The sequence below is a fragment of the Mobula hypostoma genome, chromosome 28 (genome assembly GCF_963921235.1).
Source record: "Mobula hypostoma chromosome 28, sMobHyp1.1, whole genome shotgun sequence".
In the NCBI taxonomy this organism is placed as follows: domain Eukaryota; kingdom Metazoa; phylum Chordata; class Chondrichthyes; order Myliobatiformes; family Myliobatidae; genus Mobula; species Mobula hypostoma.
The window spans coordinates 596,554-618,017 of NC_086124.1; the positions used below are offsets into that span (position 1 = coordinate 596,554).

Sequence of the window (21,464 nt, forward strand, 5' to 3'; positions counted from 1 at the left end):
AACTCAAGTAAATTTGTAGAGGGGCCATTTCACCTCACGTGGTTCTGGGTTTCACTGAGTGAAGGGCTTTGGTTGTAAACTTTGAATTCGATTTCGGTCAGGAAGTGTTTAACGTTGAGGATGGCATCACATCGCAGGGAATCAAGAGCTACACTGTTTTGTCTCAGTCCAATCCCCTGATGGACTCATCTTCTTACGGTGACGTACACACAACCAAAGGCTGGGGTTGTTACTGCTCTTCTGCAGTTAGCAGGCTCCCACACAGCGACAAACACTGACCACATTAATGCTGCCAACTACTGACTCAGCCTCAGCTGACCGTATCAGGTAACCTGTGTCACCAGGTAATTAACTGTGTAGCTGCCACAGACGGGTGAAGGAGAATGGTAACAAAGATTCTAATGTAGTTAATTTCAAAGTAAGGTCATCCCCTTACAGTTAACATGCTTCCGAAGTGTTAGAGCTGCACCCGGTCTGCACTTCCACACTTGACGTTCACAGCATTGCTCTGTTTGTGTTCTGGGAAATGATGCTTTGGCAGAGGAGGTCGGCATTGGTCTTGTTGAATAGTAAGCAAGTTCGAGGTCCAAAATGGCCTGGCCCACCTCAAAGTTCATATGTTCTCATAAGTTCGAACAGACGATCGTGTGGTTTGTGGGAGAAGGAAAGGAGCACTCCAGTTATGTCAGCGCTGGCCGTGGTGGAACGAGGTCTCCTGTGGAACTGGAAGTACAGAGAAGTTGGAAGCCATTGCTAGTCATATTAGGAGGTTACTTTAGTGCAGAAAGACAAAAGCTAGCAGGAACATACAAGGTGTAGTCAGGGTGGCCTGTCCACCTTTCAACCCCCTCAAGTTTCAAACCCTCATGCCAAATGGAGTTTTATCCCAAAAGGAGTGAGATACTGCTTTAAAACCCAAAAGGAGTGAGATGCTGCTTTGAATTCCAAAAGGAGTGAGACACTGTTTTTAATCCCAAAAGGAATGAGATAGTTTTTAATTCCAAAAGGAGTGAGATGCTGCTTTTCTACAGAAAGAACAGGGCAGGGTTACAAATGTTACATGGGAAGACGTTGAGGAAAGGGTAAGAACAGAGGACGTTGATATATACGCCCAAATGTCCTTACAGATAGGGGGCAGCTATGAAGGCAAGAGGGAGGTTCTGCCAACACTGGCTGATTTCTGTGGTTTAAGTTTTCTTCTTTTCTAAGTTGTAGTTGGATGTGAGCTCCTGTTTCTGGCCTTTGGTTACGTGTTCAGAACAGAACTACTGTTGTTTATTGCTAGAAGAGGCTTTTGGGTTGATTGAGCTTTTGTATTTTTGCTGTTTTATTAAAGTGATCTTCAAATTTGGCTTGTCTATTTCCATTATCATTTGCTCCTCAGCTGAACCACTTGGGCCTTGCAAGTTTTGCTATGGGTAACTTACAACAATTTGGTAGTGACCTCATCACCTATTACAAGATGCAAATCTTGTTCTGGTGGAGGATTCAAAGGAATTTGGAGAGAAAATACAGCTAAATCTTAGGGAGGTCATAAAAATGTAATTCAAGTGGTGCAATTTATTTCAAGAGGAATAAGATTGAGAAAATAATGTCAAACCGTATTGAACTTTGGTTGGACCACACTTCGATTATTGTTTGCAGTTCAGCTCACAATGGGGGAAAGGATGAACAGACTCCGATCCTTTTCTCTTGAGAAAAGAAGAGTGAGTTAACAGGGCTCTTTGACACATGAAGCAGTTCACTGCGAGTGAGTGAATGTGGGGAGAACGCTGTGGGAGAGTGGTGTGGGAACTCATCAATGCAAAGGCATCACCAGGAAAGCAGCACACAAAATGCTTTTAAGAACTCAGCAGGTCAGGCAGCATCTGAGTCCTGGAGAAGGGTCTTGGCTGTTTATTCATTTCCATAGATGCTGCCTGATCATAAGACCATATAGGCACAGAATTAGGCCATTTGACCCTTCGAATCTGCTCTGTCATTTCATCATTTCTGATCCATTTCCCTCTCAGCCCCAGTCTCCTGGCTTCTCCCTGTATCCCTTCATGCCCTGACTGATCAAGAATCTATCAATCTCTGCCTCGTATATCCCCAATGACTAGGGCTCCACAGCTGCCTGTGGCAACAAATTATACAGATTCACCACTCTCTGGCTAAGAAAATTCCTACTCATCTCCGTTCTAAAATGACGCCCCTCTATTCTGAGGCCACGTCCTCTGGTTTTAGGCTCTCCCACCATAGGAATCATCCTCTCCACATCCCCTCTAATGAGGCCTTTCAACATCTGATAGGTTTCAATGAAATCCCCCCTCATTTTTTGTGAATTCCAGTGATTAGAGGTGCAGAACCATCAAGTGCTTCTCACATGACAAGCCTTTCAATCCCGGAATCATTTTTGTGAACCTCCACTGGACCCTCTCCAATGTCAGCACATCCTTTCTTAAATAAGGGGCCCAAAACTGCTCACAATACTCCAAATGAGGCCTCACCAGTGCTTTATAAAGCCTCAACATTACATCCATGCTTTTATATTCTTGTCCTCATGAAATGAATGCTAACATCGCATCTGACGTGCTGAGTTCCTCCAACATTTTGTGTGTTGCTCATGATTTCCAACATCTGCGGAATGTATTGTGTTTATGACCAGGAAATCCAACTGGAAATTCAGAAGAAACTCCTTATCCAAAGATCTGTGGGGGTGCAGACCTCAGTGCCACAGGGAGGGGTCCAGACGGACAGAAGGGGAGGAACAGGATGGCAAAGGAACAGATTTGCATGGAAGAGGATTCACACGATCATTCCTATACACGGGCTGCATCGACAGATTATTGAGTCTGATAACAGTTTCATTTCATTTCACTACATCGACAGGTTACTGGATCTGATAAGAGTTTCATTCCATTTCACTGCATCGACAGGTTATTGAGTCTGATAAGTTTCATTAGCTGTGAAGTGAGTGTTGTTAGTTGAACAGTTGGAGCCAGTGACATCAATAGGGATTATAGATCTATGGTGTCAGTGCAAACCTTTGCAAAAAAAAGAATGTGAGCTGCAAACCCGTGGACCAGTATTGTTGGGCAGTGAGTGCACAATGCGGGGTGTTTGCTCGATAATACAGCAGAAATTTTACACTCACATTTACTTATCATGTGTTTTTCAAAACAAACAGTGAAGTGTGTCATTTGCTTTAACAACTAACACACCTGGGGCGGCCCGCAAGTGTCACCACACATTCCAGTGGCAACATAGCGTGCTCACAATCTGGTGAACTGAACACTTGTGTCAACATTTGCTTTGGTGGTTAACATAAGCTCATGCGAGCTCTCCCATACTATCATCCACTCAGACCTAATCAAGAGGCTTCAAGACTTTGGCCTCAAAGTTCAAAGTACATTAATTAACAAAGTATGGGCCTGTCTACATTATATAAACGAGGTTTGTCTCCTGAAAGGCAGCCACAAAACAAAGACCCCAAAATAATCCATAAAAAAGACCTGCAAACACCCAAATCTGGGGGGGAGGGGGGAGAGAGAGAGGAATCGTGCAAACAAGACAAGTAAGCAAATAGCATTCAAAACTGAAGTTCATGAAAGTGAGTGCACAGACACGAAGCCCAGAACAGTTGTAGCAGGCCTCAGCCTGGGTTCAGTGCAGAGTGGCGTAAATATCGTGGGGTAACGAGCAGACCGGCCCAACCTTTGCCTCTGGTCCTGATACCTCAATACCTTGTTGTGCAATTGGATCATCGACTTCCTCACTTGTACACCCCAATCAGTTCAGATTGGCAACAACATCTCCTTCACAATCTCCATCAGTACAGGTGTTCCAGGCATCTGTGTGTTTGTACCCAGCTTACACTGGTGACTGTGTGGCTCTGCACAGCTCCAATGCCATATTCAAGTTTGCCAATGACACCACTGTCATACTCCGAATCAAAGGTGGTGATGGATCAGTATATCGGTGGAATATTGAAAATTTGGCTGAGTGGTGCTACAACAACCTCCTACTCAATGTCATTAAGGCCAAGGAGCTGATTATTGACTCCAGGAGAAGGAAGCCGGAGGTCTATAAGCCAGTCCCCATTGGGGATCAGAGGTAGAGAGGATCAGCAACTTTAAATGATTTCAGAGGATCTTCCCTGGACCCAACACGTAAGTGCAAATACAAAGAAACCACGACAGCACCTCTACTTCCTTAGAAGTTTGTGAAGATTCAGCAAGATATCTAAAACTTTGACAGACTACTGTAGATGTGTAGTGGAGAGTATACTAACTGGTTGCATCACGGCCCGATACGGAAGCATAAATGCCCTTGAATGGAAAAACCAGAAAAATAATTGGATATGACCTGGTCCATCACGGATAAGGTCTCCCCACCACTGAGCTCTGTCGCAGGAAAGCAGCATCCATCATCAAAGACCCCCCACCATCTCTTCTTGTTGTTTCCATCAGGAGAAAGTACAGCAGCTTCAGGACCCACAAAACTAAGTTCAGGAGTAGTTACTATCCCTCAGCCATCAGGCTTTCGAACAAGAGGGGTTAACTTCACTCGACTTCACTTACCCCATCACTGAAATGTTCCCACAACTAATGGACTCACTTTGAAGGACTCTTCGCCTCATGTTCTGGATATTTATTGCTTATTTATTTGTGATTATTATTTCTTTCTTTTGTATGTGCACAGTTTGTTGTCTGTCCTGTTGGGTGTGGTCTTTCATTGATTCTATTATGATTCTTGGATTTACTGAGTATGTCTGTAAGAAAATTAACCTCAGGGTTGTATTTGGTGATAAATATGCACTTTGAAAATTAATTTACTTTGAACTTTGATCTTCTAGAGGATACAAGACTAGTTTATATCCAACATTTCCATTACTGCTGTATTTGTGGTTAGAAATACCCTGTTTTTATTTGATTTAGAGATACAGCACGGCAACAGGCCCAATTACACCTTGTGCCTAAGTACGCAACTAACCCGGTATGTCTTTAGACTGTGGGAGGAAACCAGAGCTCCTGGAGAAAACCTGCACGGTCACGGGGAGGACGTATAAACCCCATACACACGGTGGAAGAACGGAACTCGGGTGGCTGGCACTGCAGTAGCGTTACGCTAACTGCCACACTACGAAATACTTCTGCTCTGTAATTGGTTATTGTAGAACCTCACCACAGAAATCCAAACCAGGGTACACATCACGATACTATCAAACTGAACGTCTCTGTCGTTCCTCAGCCACTCTGATGAGCACAGACTGTCAATATTAGTTATTCTAATGAGCACACTGTCAATATTAGTTATTATTAATGAAATAGCTTGAGAATTTGAAAGGATGACATGAGGTGTTAAACCCAAAAGACATGTTGGAGAAGGTCACTTCAATGTATGCATTCTCCTGAAATCTAAGATTGGGTAGCTGTTTTTTAACAATGAATATTACCTCACTATCTTTGGACACTACCTCACTTTTTAAAAATATACGGTATTTCTGCTTTTGCACGTTTTTTAAATCTATTCAACATACGTAGTTATCTATTTATTTATTAATTATTATTATTTTTATTTTATTTATTATTTTTTTTCTCTCTGCTACATTATGTATTGTATTGAACTGCTGCTGCTAAGTTAACAAATTTCACGTCACATGCCGGTGATAATAAACCTGATTCTGATTTTGAATTATCCAAACCAGTTGTTGTTTTATGTGTAGCTTATATATTTTGTGGGACTTATAATTTACAATGAGCTTACTTCTTGTGAATGATGTTCTGCTAATGCTAGCTTTTTTTTGAAGTTCAGTTTTACTGTTCATCAGCCTCATTTCGTGTGATGATTTCAGAGTTCTGTTTCTATCGATTACATGACAACATTTTCCATTTGTGTCTGTGAGCCAAAGCAACTGCCCTCAGCTGTTGGTAAAAAAGCCAAAAAAAAAGCCCTTTGTTTAGATCTGTATTTTCCCAAATGAAACCACTTTGTTACATGTCCTGGATGTGATTTATCTGGGCTAAAGATCTGTACTATAGGTGCAGTTCCCAGCAATCTGATAGACCAAGCCAAAAACAGTTCTCCACCCCTCTCCCCCCTCTCCCTTTGCCCCCTCTACCTCCCCCTCCCCCTCCTGTCCCCTCTCTCTTTCCTCCCCATCTCTCTTCCCCTCCCCCAGGGCCAGTTAACCCAGAGACTGCTGCACTCGTGCAGGTTATTGTTGGTACTGCTATGACGGCTGCTTTGGTCGGTTCAATGTCAGGAACCTCGTGTGAATGCATTTACAGCTGTGCTTGTGTCACCCATCTGCCTGATTAATTCATGTGGTATGTTTAAAGATCTGCTGTGTTACGGGTATTCGCCTTGACAGCTTTACGGGTCTGTCTGAGGCCTGGACGCAGCAAGGTGGCTCTCAGTGACGGGGGAATTATCAGGTTTTGGAATCAACGAGGCCGCAGAGACATTCCAGGTACCGGAAAATGATAGAAGAGTCAGGAGGGATTTGTGAATAAACTCTCAATGGTGAGTTTCAATCGTGATGGTTGAAAGCAAGATCTACAAAGCGGTTACCGAGATTCTCGATGTGGGTTGAGCTGTTTCCTGTTGAACCACGATAAACTGGGCCAATCTGCAGGGCATTCGTGGGAGACACCACAGAAGATTAAACTGACACAGAAACAACTTGTATCCAAAAGACTTCTCCCTCCCCACTCTAAAAATGATCCATAAAGATAAAGCAGTAAGGAAGGTGAACACAGACTCTGGTGAATGGGGGCATCTACACACAGTGAAATCTATCTCAGCAGATCATCAGAATTCCACTTATCACGGAAAACTTAGAACAGGAGACTGCACAGGTCACAATAGAGCTGAATCGCACCTCCCAGCTCCTCGATACTTGTAAACTGCGATCAGAGTTCCTGCCTCCACCACCCCATCAGACAATGCATTCTACACACACCAAAGTTGCTGGTGAACGCAGCAGGCCAGGCAGCATCTCCAGGAAGAGATACAGTCAACGTTTCGGGCTGAGACCCTTCGTCAGGACTAACTGAAGGAAGAGTTAGTAAGAGATTTGAATGCAACCCCTCCTCCCCCACGACTTTGTATCTCCTCACTAATCCTTCTGCCAAGCATTTTAAATCCGTGTTCCACCTCACCAAGGGTTCTTCCTATCGACTACATCAGCCCAATCCAGTTCTCCCCTCACTCACCCTCCATTTCAAAGATAGCAACTTTATCTTACCCAGGCATGGACCAGAATTGTGACAATTTTCCATTCCTGGCGACACTCTTGTGAAGATCTCCTGGACCCTCTGCTCTGAAATGTAATCTGGTGTCCAGAATCAAACACAGTTCTGAAGCTGTAGCAAATGGTTCCAGCATCACCTCCCTGATCCAATGCTCCATGCCTTGGCTGGGTTAAGGTGACTGACCCCACTCTGCCATGACTTCAGCTTGGGAAGGGCCACCGTTCAGAAGGCCTCACTGAGGAGGCAGTTATCATCACGGTGGCCAGTGAGTGGATGTTTTGGCCAGATGCTGTTCTCAGGAGCTGGAGTATGTCAGTGTTGCAAGACCAGAGTGTGGGGGGAATCACCCAGCTGCTGCAGTGGTGTTAGAGACAGCAAGCAGTGATCCACAAAGCCACAGTCATAGCACACGTCTAGTCTGAGGTGGCTGCAGGGAACGGGTGGCTGGAGAAGTGTTGAAGGCATGGAGTTTGCCTGTGTGTGAGGCCAGGCATCAATCTTCACCCCGTGAAGGAGGCACGTCAGAGGTGAGAGGAAGCGGAGGAGATGGGAAGAAGCCCAAGAGAACAGAAAAGAAGAGAGTGAAAACAAGGTAGAATTATGAGTCTGGCAGGTTGTGCGGAGTGGGGTTGGGGAGAGTACCGAGAGGGCAGCCTTGAGTCCCTCAAAGCAACACTCACAACACGCTGGAGGAACTCAGCAGGTCGGGCAGCATCTGTGGAAATGATCAGTCGACGCTTCAGGCCGGAACCTTTCGTCAGGACTCGTAGGGGTTCCGGCCCGAAACATTGACTGATCGTTTCCACGGATGCTGCCTGACCTGCTGAGTTACTCCAGCATGTTGTGAGTGTTGCTTTGACCCCAGCACCTGCAGAGTATTTTGTGTTTGAATCCCCCAAACTGGTTATTATCATCAATAGAACACTTGCCAGCAGAACTCCCAGTATCTGATCAATTCCATTTAATGTGAATATTAATTCATGTTCAGTGTTTCTGAGAAACTATTTGTCTAGCTCAGATTGTGAAGAATAATGCTGTAGAAAGGTGCTAACTTGCAGTTAATCTGAAAGAATGTACTAAGTGAGAGAAATTTCAGGTTGTCACTGCTCTTCTCCATTTCCTTAGGGCTCGTGGCAGATTTGGAACAGGCATGCTAATAAACTGAAGGGGGTCAGGGAGAATTTGCAGAAACAAGGGATTGCTGTAAGCCTGTAATTTGTTGCAGTAAACATGGTGAATGCCGTCCCTTTCATCACATGATACTGCAGATTCAGAGTATGTCCACCGCTCCGTGTGGAATGCTGTAAGTTCAGTCCGTGCCTGCCATGTATCGGGTGTCAGAAAGCAGACTCTCAATGGGTTTATAGGCATTAATGGAGTTGAGTAGTTGTCGAAGTGATCAAAAATGTTTATAACAGGTCTGAGAGCACAGTTGGCCATCCATGCAGCTGACACTGGTGTCCTTTAGTGTTGACAGCAGTGGATAATTCTGGAATTTGGTTTCTAAACAAAAATACCTGCCGGTTGTTCTTGACCACAAGAACATTTGGGGCTGGGAACTTAAAAAAAACTAGGATCTTTCCATTGGACTTGTCACTGTAATGTAGGGGTTAGTCTAACTCTTTATAAAGCCAGCGTGCTGAGTTCAACATCAGCCGCTGCTTTTGAGGAGTTTATATGTTCTTTCTGTGACCGGGTGCTCTGGTTTCCTTCCACAGTCCAAAGGTGTTCGGGTCAGTAAGTTTGCATCTCTTATGTTGGTGTTGGAAGCGTGGCGACTCTTATGGGTTGTCCACAATGCATCCTCGGACTGTATTGGTTGTTGATGCAAGCGACGCATTTCACTGTATGCTTGACGTTTTCAATGTACACGTGACAAATAAAGTTAACCTTTATCTTGTATGTCTTCCTAAGGTCAGCACACAGGGGCTAATTCTTCCAACATATGTCCAGCCTTGTGGAATGTCTTGGGTCTTTCAAACCCGATGAACCCATCAAGACCCAGTCGGTAAACATCTATACTTGGACAACAGATATGAGTGGCGACCTCACAAGTGAAACTGCTTTCTCCCTGTTCACAGCACAGGACAATTGAACAAGCTGAGCTTGGGGAGAAGTCCAAAATCCTCGGAATACTCCTACATTGCCTTCATTTTGCCAGCTCCCAGACAGACCATCACAGCCTCTTGGAATCCCTCACCTTATAAACTTGCTCAGGGTCCATTCTCTGTTGCCTTGCCTGCTGGCCTTGGCATCGATCCCACCGGCTCCACAGGGGCACTGACATCATGTAATCAGGTGTAGGTTGTGGAGCCCAAAGATTTACACACATAGCTTTCTCTACAGATGCTAACTGACCTGCCGAGTTCTTCCAGTATTTACAGGATTTCACAATTTTCACAAGTTTAATGGCTCCTGTAAACAGCTGCTTGTTACTGCAATTGAATATTTAACAGGAAATATCATATTAAATCAGTGACAATTATGAACTTAAGAAGGAAAATCCTGCCAGGTGTTGTGAGGAAACAACTGGAAAAACCAGGGACAGAGTGTGGAAGAGACGGGGGACAGAGTGAGGAAGAGACGGAGGAACGGAGTGAGGAAGAGACGGGAGACAGAGTGAGGAAGAGACAGGGGTCAGAGTAAGGAAGAGACGGGGGACAGAGTGAGGAAGAGACCGGGGACAGAGTGAGGAAGAGACCAGGGACAGAGTGAGGAAGAGACGGGGGAACAGAGTGAGGAAGAGACGAGGGACAGAATGAGGAAGAGATGGGACAGAGTGAGGAAGAGACGGAGGAATAGAGTAAGGAAGAGACCGGGGACAGAGTGAGGAAGAGACGGGGGACAGAGTGAGGAAGAGACGGAGGAACGGAGTGATGAAGAGATGGAGGAACAGAGTGAGGAAGAGACGGGACAGAGTGAGGAAGAGACGGAGGAATAGAGTAAGGAAGAGACCGGGGACAGAGTGAGGAAGAGACCGGGGACAGAGTGAGGAAGAGACCAGGGACAGAGTGAGGAAGAGACCAGGGACAGAGTGAGGAAGAGACGGAGGAACAGAGTGAGGAAGAGACGGGGGACAGAGCGAGGAAGAGACAAGGGAGCCGTGTGGGAGGGGAGACAGGGAGAGAGTGAGGAAGAGACGGGGAGCTGTGTGGGAGAGGAGACCAGGGAGAGAGTGAGGAAGAGACGGGGGACAGAGCGAGGAAGAGATGAGAGAGCTGTGTGGGAGGGGAGACCGGGAGAGAGTGAGGAAGAGACGGGGGAGCTGTGTGGGAGAGGAGACCAGGGACAGAGTGAGGAAGAGACGAGAGAGCTGTGTGGGAGAGGAGACCAAGGAGAGAGTGAGGAAGAGACGGGGGAGCTGTGTGGGAGAGGAGACCAGGGACAGAGTGAGGAAGAGACGGGGGACAGAGCGAGGAAGAGACGGGGGACAGAGTGAGGAAGACACGGGGGACAGAGCGAGGAAGAGACGGGGGAGCTGTGTGGGAGGGGAGACCAGGGACAGAGTGAGGAAGAGACGAGAGAGCTGTGTGGGAGAGGAGACCAGGGACAGAGTGAGGAAGAGATGAGAGAGCTGTGTGGGAGGGGAGACCGGGAGAGAGTGAGGAAGAGACGAGAGAGCTGTGTGGGAGGGGAGACCGGGAGAGAGTGAGGAAGAGACGAGAGAGCTGTGTGGGAGGGGAGACCGGGAGAGAGTGAGGAAGAGATGGGGGAGCTGTGTGGGAGAGGAGACCAGGGAGAGAGTGAGGAAGAGACGGGGGAGCTGTGTGGGAGAGGAGACTGGGGACAGGGTGAGGACGAACTGGGGGAGCTGTGTGGGAGAGGAGGGCTGTGATAGAAGGGCTGAGACCTGAGCAGGATGAATGGACGAATGGGAGCTGAGCTGTGAGCAGGTAGTGGGTAAACCCTCCCTCCCCACATCCCACTGGTTACAGCAGCTCTGACTGATGCAGTGTCTGTGTGTGCTGCTGTTGGATTTGGTACCTGGCCCCCTGCCAGCTGTCACCCAGTGCAGCAATGAAGGAGAGTGTGTGGAGCTTTCGAGACGAGCAGGCACAGAATGGGCAATACTCACTATAAGAAGAAAGTAGCCCATTGTTCAAAGCCCCGACCTCTTTGGTACTTTGGCCGCAGTCGCCCAGACAAGCAGAGAAAAGGTAGACTCTGATTTGTTAACATTAGACAATGTGGCTTCCGATAGAAAGCTCCAGCGAGACTTGGTCATTGTGTTTCTGTGTACACACACGCTTGCCGAGAGTTATTGAGAGGTAATATGATGTGCGCTGAATTGTGTTTTACATTACATATCCTTGGATCTTGCAGCTTTAAACTGAGATTGTAATTGTTAAATTGTCATCCTGTGAGCTGTTGTATTTGGAACCAACACAGAAAATACTGGAGGAACTCAGCAGGCCAGGCAGCATCTATGGAAAAGAGTAAACAGTCGATGTTTCGGTCCGAGACCCTTCGTCAGGATTTATGTTTTCCATACATTCTGCCTGGCCTGCTGAATTCCTTCAGCATTTTGTGTGTGCTACTTTGGTATCCAGCATTTTGTGTGTGCTACTTTGGTATCCAGCATTTTGTGTGTGTTACTTTGATATCCAGCATCTGCAGATTTTCTCTTTGGTATTCTGAACCAGTTCTGGGTTTTGTTGTGAGCACAGGCTGGTAACCAGGTCACAAGGTGTTTGATTTTGCCAATGTTCCTCTTTGTAAGTAGAACTACTTCACTTTAGCAGGGAAATGAGCTGAATTTGTTTTTTTAAACAAGTGGTAGGACAGGTTTGGTCTAGTTTTGATGTGTGCTACATGTGATCTTTCCCCTGTGCTGTCTTCTCCTCTGGTGGAGGGCTGTGCTGCCTTTTGTTCTGAGTTTATTACCGGGGAGGGCTCCTGATCTTTACATTGATGACAATGTCTCTATTCAGCGGCTCACTGAATCAGAAAACGATGTTTGAGCAGAAAGCTGTTGTGTTTAGCAAGGTACTTGAATATCCCCAGGGAGTCTGGAGCTGAGTCTTGTAAACCTGGCTAGGCCGAGATGAAAGGTAGCTATTGTGTTAACACAGGATACTGGAATTGCAGAACATGCCTGCGCTTGCGTACGTGAAAATCACAACACACCCCGTACAAAAGCTAGAACAGACAGGATCAGGGATGGGGCATTGATACAATTATATCTTTTTTCCTCCTGATTATCATCCACTTCATTGAGGGTACTGTTGATAAAACCGAGGCATGTGTGTGTTACCAGGTCCTGTTGTTGGCCACATATGATACTAATGAAGCCTGCTTGTGAAGGATAATCTGAATTTCTTTTTGAGTGCATTTCAGATTTAATGTGCCGAAAAATCTGTCTTGGTAAACCTTTTTGCTGGAGGACTCTTGAGTTCCAGGTGTTGGGACAGCTGCTGACCGAGAGCAGGGAACCAAATTACACAGGCTGGTCTTGTCCTTGTGTACGATGCAAGGTCACAGTGTTCTGGTATTTATCAAACAAGAATCCCTGATAGAATTCTACACTGGCAGGATTTGTGATATTAGTTGGAAAATCCACATTAGTGTTACCTAATCCGTCTGCAAGTGCGTTAGTAAGTAGCATTTTGGGAATACTGTAATTACCAGCCCTTGGGGAGGTGGTTTCTAATGAGAACCGTTTTTGGTGGAAACCATTTACCTTGGTCCTGAGGAGCTTTGGTGGCTTTTGGCTGCTGGCTTCACTGCAGGGTAAAAGGCCAGGAGGTTTGTGGCTGAGTTTTCCCTCAATGTGCTGCTGATCTACTAAAGTCCAAGTAACTGCAGTTTAACAGGGAATTGAGAAGATTATGTATTATATTCATAATTTAAATTTCAACATTTGAATATGCTGCAATATCAAATAGGCAGTCCCATTCTTAAGGCTGTCCATAAACCAATTTCTTCCTAAGTCAGAAATACAGTGGCATGCAAAAGTTTGGGCACCCCGGTCAAAATTTCTGTTACTGTGAACAGCTAAACGGGTAAAAAATAAACTGATTTCCAAAAGGCATAAAGTTAAAGATGACACATTTCTTCAGTATTTTAAGCGAAAAAACATTTTTATTTTCATCTTTTACAGTTTCAAAATGACAAAAAAGGAAAAGGACCAGAAGCAAAAGTTCAGGCACCCTGCATGGCAGTACTTAGTAACACCCCCTTTGGCAAGGATCACAGCTTGTAAACGCTTTTTGTAGCCAGCTAAGAGCCTTTCAATTCTTGTTTGGGAGATTTTCACCCATTCTTCCTTGCAAAAGGCTTCTAGTTCTGTGAGGTTCTTGGGCTGTCTTGCATGCACTGCTCTTTTGAGGTCTAGCCACAGATTCTCGATGATGTTTAGGTCAGGGGACTGTGAGGGCCATGGCAAAACCTTCAGCTTGTGCCTCTTGAGGTAGTCCATTATGGATTTTGAGGTGAGTTTAGGATCATTATCCTGTTGTAGAAGCCATCCTCTTTTCATTTTCGGCTTTTTTACAGACGATGTGATGTTTGCTTCCAGAATTTGCTTATATTTAATTGAATTCATTCTTCCCTCTACCAGTAAATATTCCCTGTGCCACTGGCTGCAACACAAGCCCAAAGCATGATCGATCCACCCCTGTGCTTAACAATTGGAGAGGGGTTCTTTTCATGAAATTCTGCACCCTTTTTTCTCCAAACATACCTTTGCTCATTGCGGCCAAAAAGTTCTATTCAAAAGGTTCAAAGGAACATCTAAACAAGCCTGATGCATTTTGGAAACAAGTCCTGTGGACTGATGAAGTTAAGATAGAACTTTTTGGCTGCAATGAGCAAAGGTATGTTTGGAGAAAAAGGAGGAGGAGAAGATGGCGGTGCGACGCAGCTTACGCGGCCACTCCGGTGAATGATATCTGTAATCTGTCAAGCAGGGTGCCGTGCGCATCCTGATTTGATGGAGGCAGATGTAAGAGAATGGAGGAACAACTGGGAAAACTTCTGAAATGCCTTTCTCGCTGCCGCTGCTACTGTGTGATCCAGAAGCTCCGGAGGGGAAGGCCCTGAGTCCTCGGCTTTGCTTGTTGCTTGGCGGCTGGGACGGGGTCGAAGCACTCGGCAGAGATGGTGCTCGGTGCTCGGTGCTCGGTGTCGGAGGGCTGATTGGAGGCTTGAAGTTTTCGGACGGACTCAGAGTCAGCTGTGCTTGGGTGCTTCCAATGCATCCACAGTTGTCGGTGCCTGGAGGATTATGGCAGGGAGAGTTTCTCCCTTTTGCCGCCTGCTATCGGGGACGATCGGGAGTCGATTGGAACTTTGAGACCCTATTTTACCATACCCATGGTCTGCTCTTTATCAAATTATGGTATTGCTTTGCACTGCTGTAACTATACTGTATGTTATAATTATGTGGTCTTGTCAGTGTTAGTCTTTGGTTTGTCCTGTTTTTTTTTGTGATATCACTCCGGAGGAACATTGTATCATTTCTTAATGCATGCATTTCTAAATGACAATAAATGAGGACTGAGTGTCCTCATAATCTAATCTAATCTATTAATCTACAAACGTTTGTAATCTAATCATAAAAAAAGAGCAGAAATGACTGGCTACATCAGAAACATTGATGCAATCGATTGATCAATGGTTAACTGGCTTGTGTATACTGAGCTAATTGAGTAGTATTTTGAAGCAAATGAAATAGCCAGTGAGAAGCGAGTACCAGTTTTGCTGAGTTGAAGGCATACTGTTTACTTAGAGGTTTAACAGCTCCAACCAAACTGGCTGAACTGAGCTTTGCTGTATTGTGAAAGTAATGAAGGAACATTTAGAACCATCGTTGATTGCAGAATGCCTTAGGTTTCATGAGCAGAATTAAAGGCAAGAGGAGTCCATTTCAGAATACATGGCTGAATTAAAGAGATTGTCTGAGCATTGTCAGTTCAACGATGGGCTTAATGATGCACTGAGAGATCGTTTAGTTTGTGGAATCTCACAAGAAAGCACAACTTGGGTTTTAAAGAGCAGTTGAAATAGCTGTATCAATGGAAACAGCAGACAGAGACACAATTGTGTTGAAGTCTGGAATGAAAGTGAGCATGAACAAAATTATGTCTAAACAGAAACGGTGTTCCTGTTGTGGCAGGGGCTCACATGTACTAGACCAATGCAGGTTTAAAGGTGAAACTTGCAGAAACATGCAACAAAGTAGGACACATACAAAGAGCATGTTTGACGGACAAAAATGAATGGACTGCACAGGGAAGAGAAAAAGATTAAAAAGTCAAGCTGTAGTTTCAAAAAGAGCACTAAACTGCACGTTGTTGATGGAAAATCTAATAAAGATGAGAGTGACGCAGGACTGCGCAGCTTTGAGATTTACAATGTGAAAATGAATAAGAGACAAGCAATATGGCTTACACCAGAAGTGAACGGCAAATTACTAAAATGCAATTAGACACTGTCTTGGGGGTTTCCACGAAATGAGTTTGAATGGCATTTCAAAGATGCCAAATTGAAACCTGCAGATATCCAACTAAGAACTTATACTGGAGAAAAGATAACTCCTGTGGGAATTACATTTGTAACAGTGAAATACAACAGCCAAAAGCCACATTGGGCTTGTATGTGGTAAAAATGGGAAAGCCAGCATTCTGGGGCCGTGATTGGCTGTGACAACAACAACTTGATTGGAGATCCATTCACCATTTGAAATGCCACATCCCCCGCAATAGAGACAACTGAAAGTGAATTATCAAAGGTATTGGATGATGCCACAGCAGTGTTCAAAGATGGCATTGGAAATCTGAAACATATCAAGGGTAAAGTAATGTTAAATGAAAATGCCACACCCAAGTTTTACAAAACTCGTCTGGTTCGTTATGCCATCTGTTATAAAGTAGCCAGTGAGCTCGATCACCTGGAGGCTGAAGGAATTCTTTCCAAGGCTGAGTGGAGCCCATGAGCAATGCCAGTCATCCCAGTAGCTATGAAGAATTGGTCTGACAGGATCTGTGGTGATTTTGAGGTCACCATCAACCCTGTACTGAAAGTAGATCAATACTTTCTGCTCGGGATACCTTTGCAAACCCTTCTGGAAGGAAACATTTCAGCAAAGTGGACTTGCCTGAGGCCTGGGATAGATGCACTGTACAGGTTGCCAACATATCCAGAAGATGCCAAGAGCAGTGCCTCTCCATCCCTGGGAATGACCTGCATTGTGCTCGCAGATTTTGCTGGACCATTCATGGGCACAAATTTCTTCGTAGTAGTTGATGCAGCTACAAGGTGATCAGAAGTGTTTCCAATAGCCCCCACTACAGCCTCTGTTGATGTATTGAGAAGTCTCTTCTCAAGGACTGGTGTTACAAGACACTTAGTCAGTAACAATGGACCACAGTTTGTTGTGGAACAGTTTCAGTCATTCCTGAAAATATGTGGAATAAGATGGGAAGGCGGGAGGAGAAGATGGTAGCGCGACGCAGCGCGTGCCGCTCTCCGGTGAAATGATATTGTATTTGTAAGGATGCCGTGCACAATTCTGATTTGATGGAGACAGCCGTGAGAAGCACAGAGGAACATCTGGAGAAAACTTCTCAAATGGCCGGTTCGCTGCCGCTGCTACTGTGCGATCGAGAATCTCCGGAGGGAAGGCCCCAAAATCCCTGGCTTTGCCTGCTGCTGGCGACTGAGGCTGGGGTCGAAGCGTTTGGCAGAGATGGTGCTCGGTACTCGGTGTTGGAGGGCTGATCAGAGCTCGAAGTTTTCGGACGACTCAGTCGGACTGTGGTCAGGCATGGCAGGGAGAGTTTTCTTCCTTCTCCTGTCTGCGTGAGATGTGGGACATTCGAGAGACTTTGAACTTTTTTACCGTGCCCATGGCCTGTTCTTCATCAAGTTATGGTATTGTTGCACAGTTGTAACTATATGTTATAATTATGTGGTTTTTGTTAGTTTTTCAGTCTTGGTCTGTCCTGTGTTTCTGTGATATCACACCAGAGGAATATTGTATCATTTCTTAATGCATGCATTATTAAATGATAATAAAAGAGGACTGCGTGTCCTCATAATCTAATAATCTAATCTAATATTACATCTGCACTGTACCCCCCAGCTACAATAGGCTTGATGGAAAAGTTTGACCAGAGTCTAAAGAACACATTATGAGCAACATCAGCAGAAGACAATGAATCAGAAGTTCACCATTTTCCTCCGTCCATATCACATCCATTCACACTTGCATTTCCTCAAGCCCAATCTCAAAAGGAGTATGCAAGACAAACAGCTGAGGCAAGTTGAAAGCTCCTCAAACAAGGAGGTTTGATATTTCACTCCTGGACAAGCAGTCCTGGTGAGGGACTACAGAGGTGATCAGAAGTGGGTTCTCAGAAAGATTAAGAACAGAACTGGACCACTCTCCTACACAATGGACGTTACATCTGACGTCATCTGGAGATGACACACTGATCTGCAAAGGGGAGCAGAGTTAATTGTTGGAGAAAAAAGGTGTCCAGAGCGGTCAGAACAATTTCCTGCAGTCCCAGAGTCAACTCTTACAACCTCCCCAGAGGAGACCACAAGACCTGAGGTTGTTTCACAGCCACAAGCCTCACTGGCCAAGCAGAGTGATCCTGCGCCCCCCACCCCCAGTCAGGAAAGATGCTATCCCACAAGAGTAAGAACTCCACAGCGATTAAATCTTTAGGCCTGAATGGGATAATTTACAATTTACTATGCTATAGTGTTTGTACTATACAGTGTATACAGTTGAGATGCATTCTCTATTGAGTTGGAGTTTATAGCACAGCAGGGAGCAGTGTTATGTCCTTAATATTAAAGTAATATTTGAGTAATATTGTAGATATGTTGTTTGATTAAGCGCTCTTTGTTGTTTGCATAATGCATTGTGGGTTATATATAAAAGTAAGTAACGGACATACGTCATCATGCCACCGTGTGATATATGCACGCTTGCTGAACGTAAAGGCCCAGTTAGACTTGCATTTTCGACCGTTGTTTTCCTTTCAATTAATTTTGTTTTGGAATTACAAAACATAACAGAATATATACTGTATCCAGACATTAACATCGAATATATATACTGTATCCAGACATTAACATCGAATATATATACTGTATCCAGTCATTAACGTCGAATATGTATACTGTATCCAGACATTAACGTCGAATATATATAGTATCCAGTCATTAACGTTGAATATATATACTATCCAGACATTAACGTCGAATATACTGTATCCAGTCATTAACGTCGAATATATATACTGTACCCAGTCATTAACGTCGAATATATATACTATCCAGACATTAACATCGAATATATATACTGTATCCAGTAACCGAATATATATACTGTATCCAGTCATTAACATCGAATATATATACTGTATCCAGACATTAACATTGAATATATATACTGTATCCAGTCATTAACATCGAATATATATAGTCATTAACATCGAATATATATACTGTATCCAGACATTAACATCGATATATACTGTACCCAGACGTTAACATCGAATATATATACTGTATCCAGACATTAACATCGAATATATATATATATATATACTGTATCCAGTCATTAACATCGAATATATATACTGTATCCAGGCATTAACATCGAATATATATACTGTATCCAGTCATTAACATCGAATATATATACTGTATCCAGACATTAACATCGAATATATATATGGTCCAGACATTAACATCGAATATATATACTTCCAGTCATTAACTGAATATATATAGTCCAGTCATTAACCTCGAATATATCTAGTCCAGACATTAACCTCGAATATATATACTGTCCAGTCATTAACATCGAATATATATACTGTCCAGACATTAACATCGAATATATATATCCAGTCATTAACATCGAATATATATACTGTCCAGACATTAACATCGAATATATATACTGTCCAGTCATTAACATTGAATATATATAGTGTCCAGACATTAACATCGAATATATATACTGTATCCAGACATTAACATGGATATATACTGTATCCAGTCATTAACATGGAATGTATATTGTATCCAGTCATTAATGTCAGTTATCATTACTGTCTTGGAAAATGATTTAAGTCAGGTTGCTACAAGTCAGATTTCCATAACTCAAGCGCCTGTTGTATACAAGGATTGGGACTAAGGGAGTGATTTTAATTTTTTCCAACTTTGTTGACACTTTGGAAGGGGTGGGACTCTGAGGATGGAAGAGGATTCATAAACGCATCATGGGACGCAGACAGCGAATGGGTGAGAATATGGAACAGGGAATATCAAGTGGAAAATGTGTTACCTACTTTGGTGCAGATAACAAAAACCTTGAGTGGTTGTTAAGTGGCGAGAGATTGGGTAGCGTCGATGATCAGGTGGACATGAATACACAGGTTGCTGAAGGCTGACATATAGGTACAGCAAATGGGTATTATTATGAGATGGTTTCACCACTGAAGTAAAGAGATGTACCAATTGGAGAGGGCTTTAGTGAGATCGTACTTGGGAGAACTGTGGCCGGGTTTGGACCTCTTGCCTCAGAATGACCATGGTGGGAATGCATGAAGATTCACAAGTCTGCTTTGGGAAAGGCGGGTTTGCTACATGATGGGAGTTTGAGAAGATGTGGACTCCTTTCTCTCAATTTGTGAAAAATGAGAGATCGCAATGAGTCTGAAAAAAATTCTTAAAGGATTTGACTAGCCAGACGCAGGGAGAATGCGCCGCCTGGCTGAGCACCAGGAGCCAGTGGACAGTTTGAGAATAGGTGATAGGTCATTCGGGAATGAGATGAGGAATTTTGCTTTACTCAGAAAATAATGAACCTTTGGTATTCTTACTCATGCCAGCAGTTGATTGATTTAGGGTCATGAGGAGAATTGAGGAAAAAGGGGATAATGTGGGAAAGTGGTTGTGACAGGTGGCCATCTCCTGCTCCTGGTCCTGATTATCAGCTGTGATCTGCTCTCGTTGATTCGCCAATTTCTTTGCATTTCATTTTTAAGAACCAATCTGTTAATCAATAGTTTTATTCATCTTTCTAATATTGCTGTGAGTGGGATGATGTAATGTAATGTTGTGTATTTAATATATCAGTAATATTTGAGTAATATTGTAAATATGTTGTTTGATTATGTAATTCTTTGTTGTTTAAATAATTAATTACAGGTTATATGTGAAAATTTATTTGAATTGCATGCGCCATGATGCTCCCTCATAATACGTGCTCGCCTCGCTTAAAGTGAAGAACAGCTCTCATGGTTCCCATCTTTTTCTTCAAATTGTATGTTTTGGAGTTATAAAACTGAACATGTTGCCTAGAACATCAGAGGTCATTGCTCTTTGCACGTGCCAGGCTGTCTTCTTGCTCTTGAAGAGATTGGATGGAACAGTTACCTGTTTAGTTCGGAGGCAGCATCTGCCAAAGTTGCTTTGATTTAATTGCAAGGATTTTTGCTAAAAGTTTAATCCATTATTGGAGCCGTGCTCAGTGGAGTTGGTGGTGTGTTCCTGGAGCGATTATTAACTCTAAAACTAATGAAGTCAAAAGCTTAAGAAGGAGCCCTGAGGAACAGGTAGAACTCTTCCCTGAACATAATCTCTGTCCCCTAATCTTCCTCTGTAATGACTTGACAAAAGGGTAGAATCTCCCTGCACAGGAGAAGGGCAGTGTGCAAGTTTAACTTCGCTTATTGTTGGTAAATGAAGCCGAGTTCCTCTCTAAAAAGATGCCCCTGTTTTTAGTGGTATTGAACAATTTGATTTAGTTGCACTGATCTCAGACCTTAGTGCCTCTGTTCAAATATTTGTTCTCAGGTTCAGCAGAAATGCCTTTAGACTGAACAAGAGGGAAATGGCTTCATTTAAAGGAAATTAAGCAAGAATTTTTTCTGGAAAACCCCTTTGGAAAACAAATCTCCTTTAGTTTCATAGAATATTGAAAGTTTCACTGCATCCATGTGTAAATCTTTGATGCAGTCATGTTCTGAAGGCTACCCAGACTAGACCCATGGTGGGAAGCTGATATTGGTGACTGGCCATCACTGTGGCTGAGAGTGAACTGATAAGCATCATGTGTTTGTACAGGGTTGTCAATCTCAGTTGTGTATCAGCTTGTTTTAAATTGCTAATCATCGCTGACCTCACCCTTCACTCTTCCTAAATTGATAAATCTGCTTTCTATTCCACTTGTTTGCAAGATAAAGGTTTCTGGTGTTG

At 43.9% G+C, this 21,464-nt stretch overlaps 1 protein-coding gene across 2 annotated transcripts in view; it reads left to right on the plus strand.

Moving 5' to 3' along the window:
* The window catches only part of nhsl3 (NHS like 3), a 122,353-nt gene that overhangs the window by 38,068 nt on the left and 62,821 nt on the right, over positions 1-21,464 (plus strand). The window contains exon 1 of one of the 2 annotated variants that reach the window (XM_063035329.1): positions 11,177-11,395. The exons of the other annotated variant lie outside the window; for it this stretch is intronic. Within the exon in view, the coding sequence (XP_062891399.1) occupies positions 11,299-11,395 (97 nt within the window). The 5' untranslated portion in view covers positions 11,177-11,298. Of the gene's footprint in view, positions 1-11,176; positions 11,396-21,464 lie in introns of those variants that run through there. 2 annotated transcript variants of the gene reach the window in all.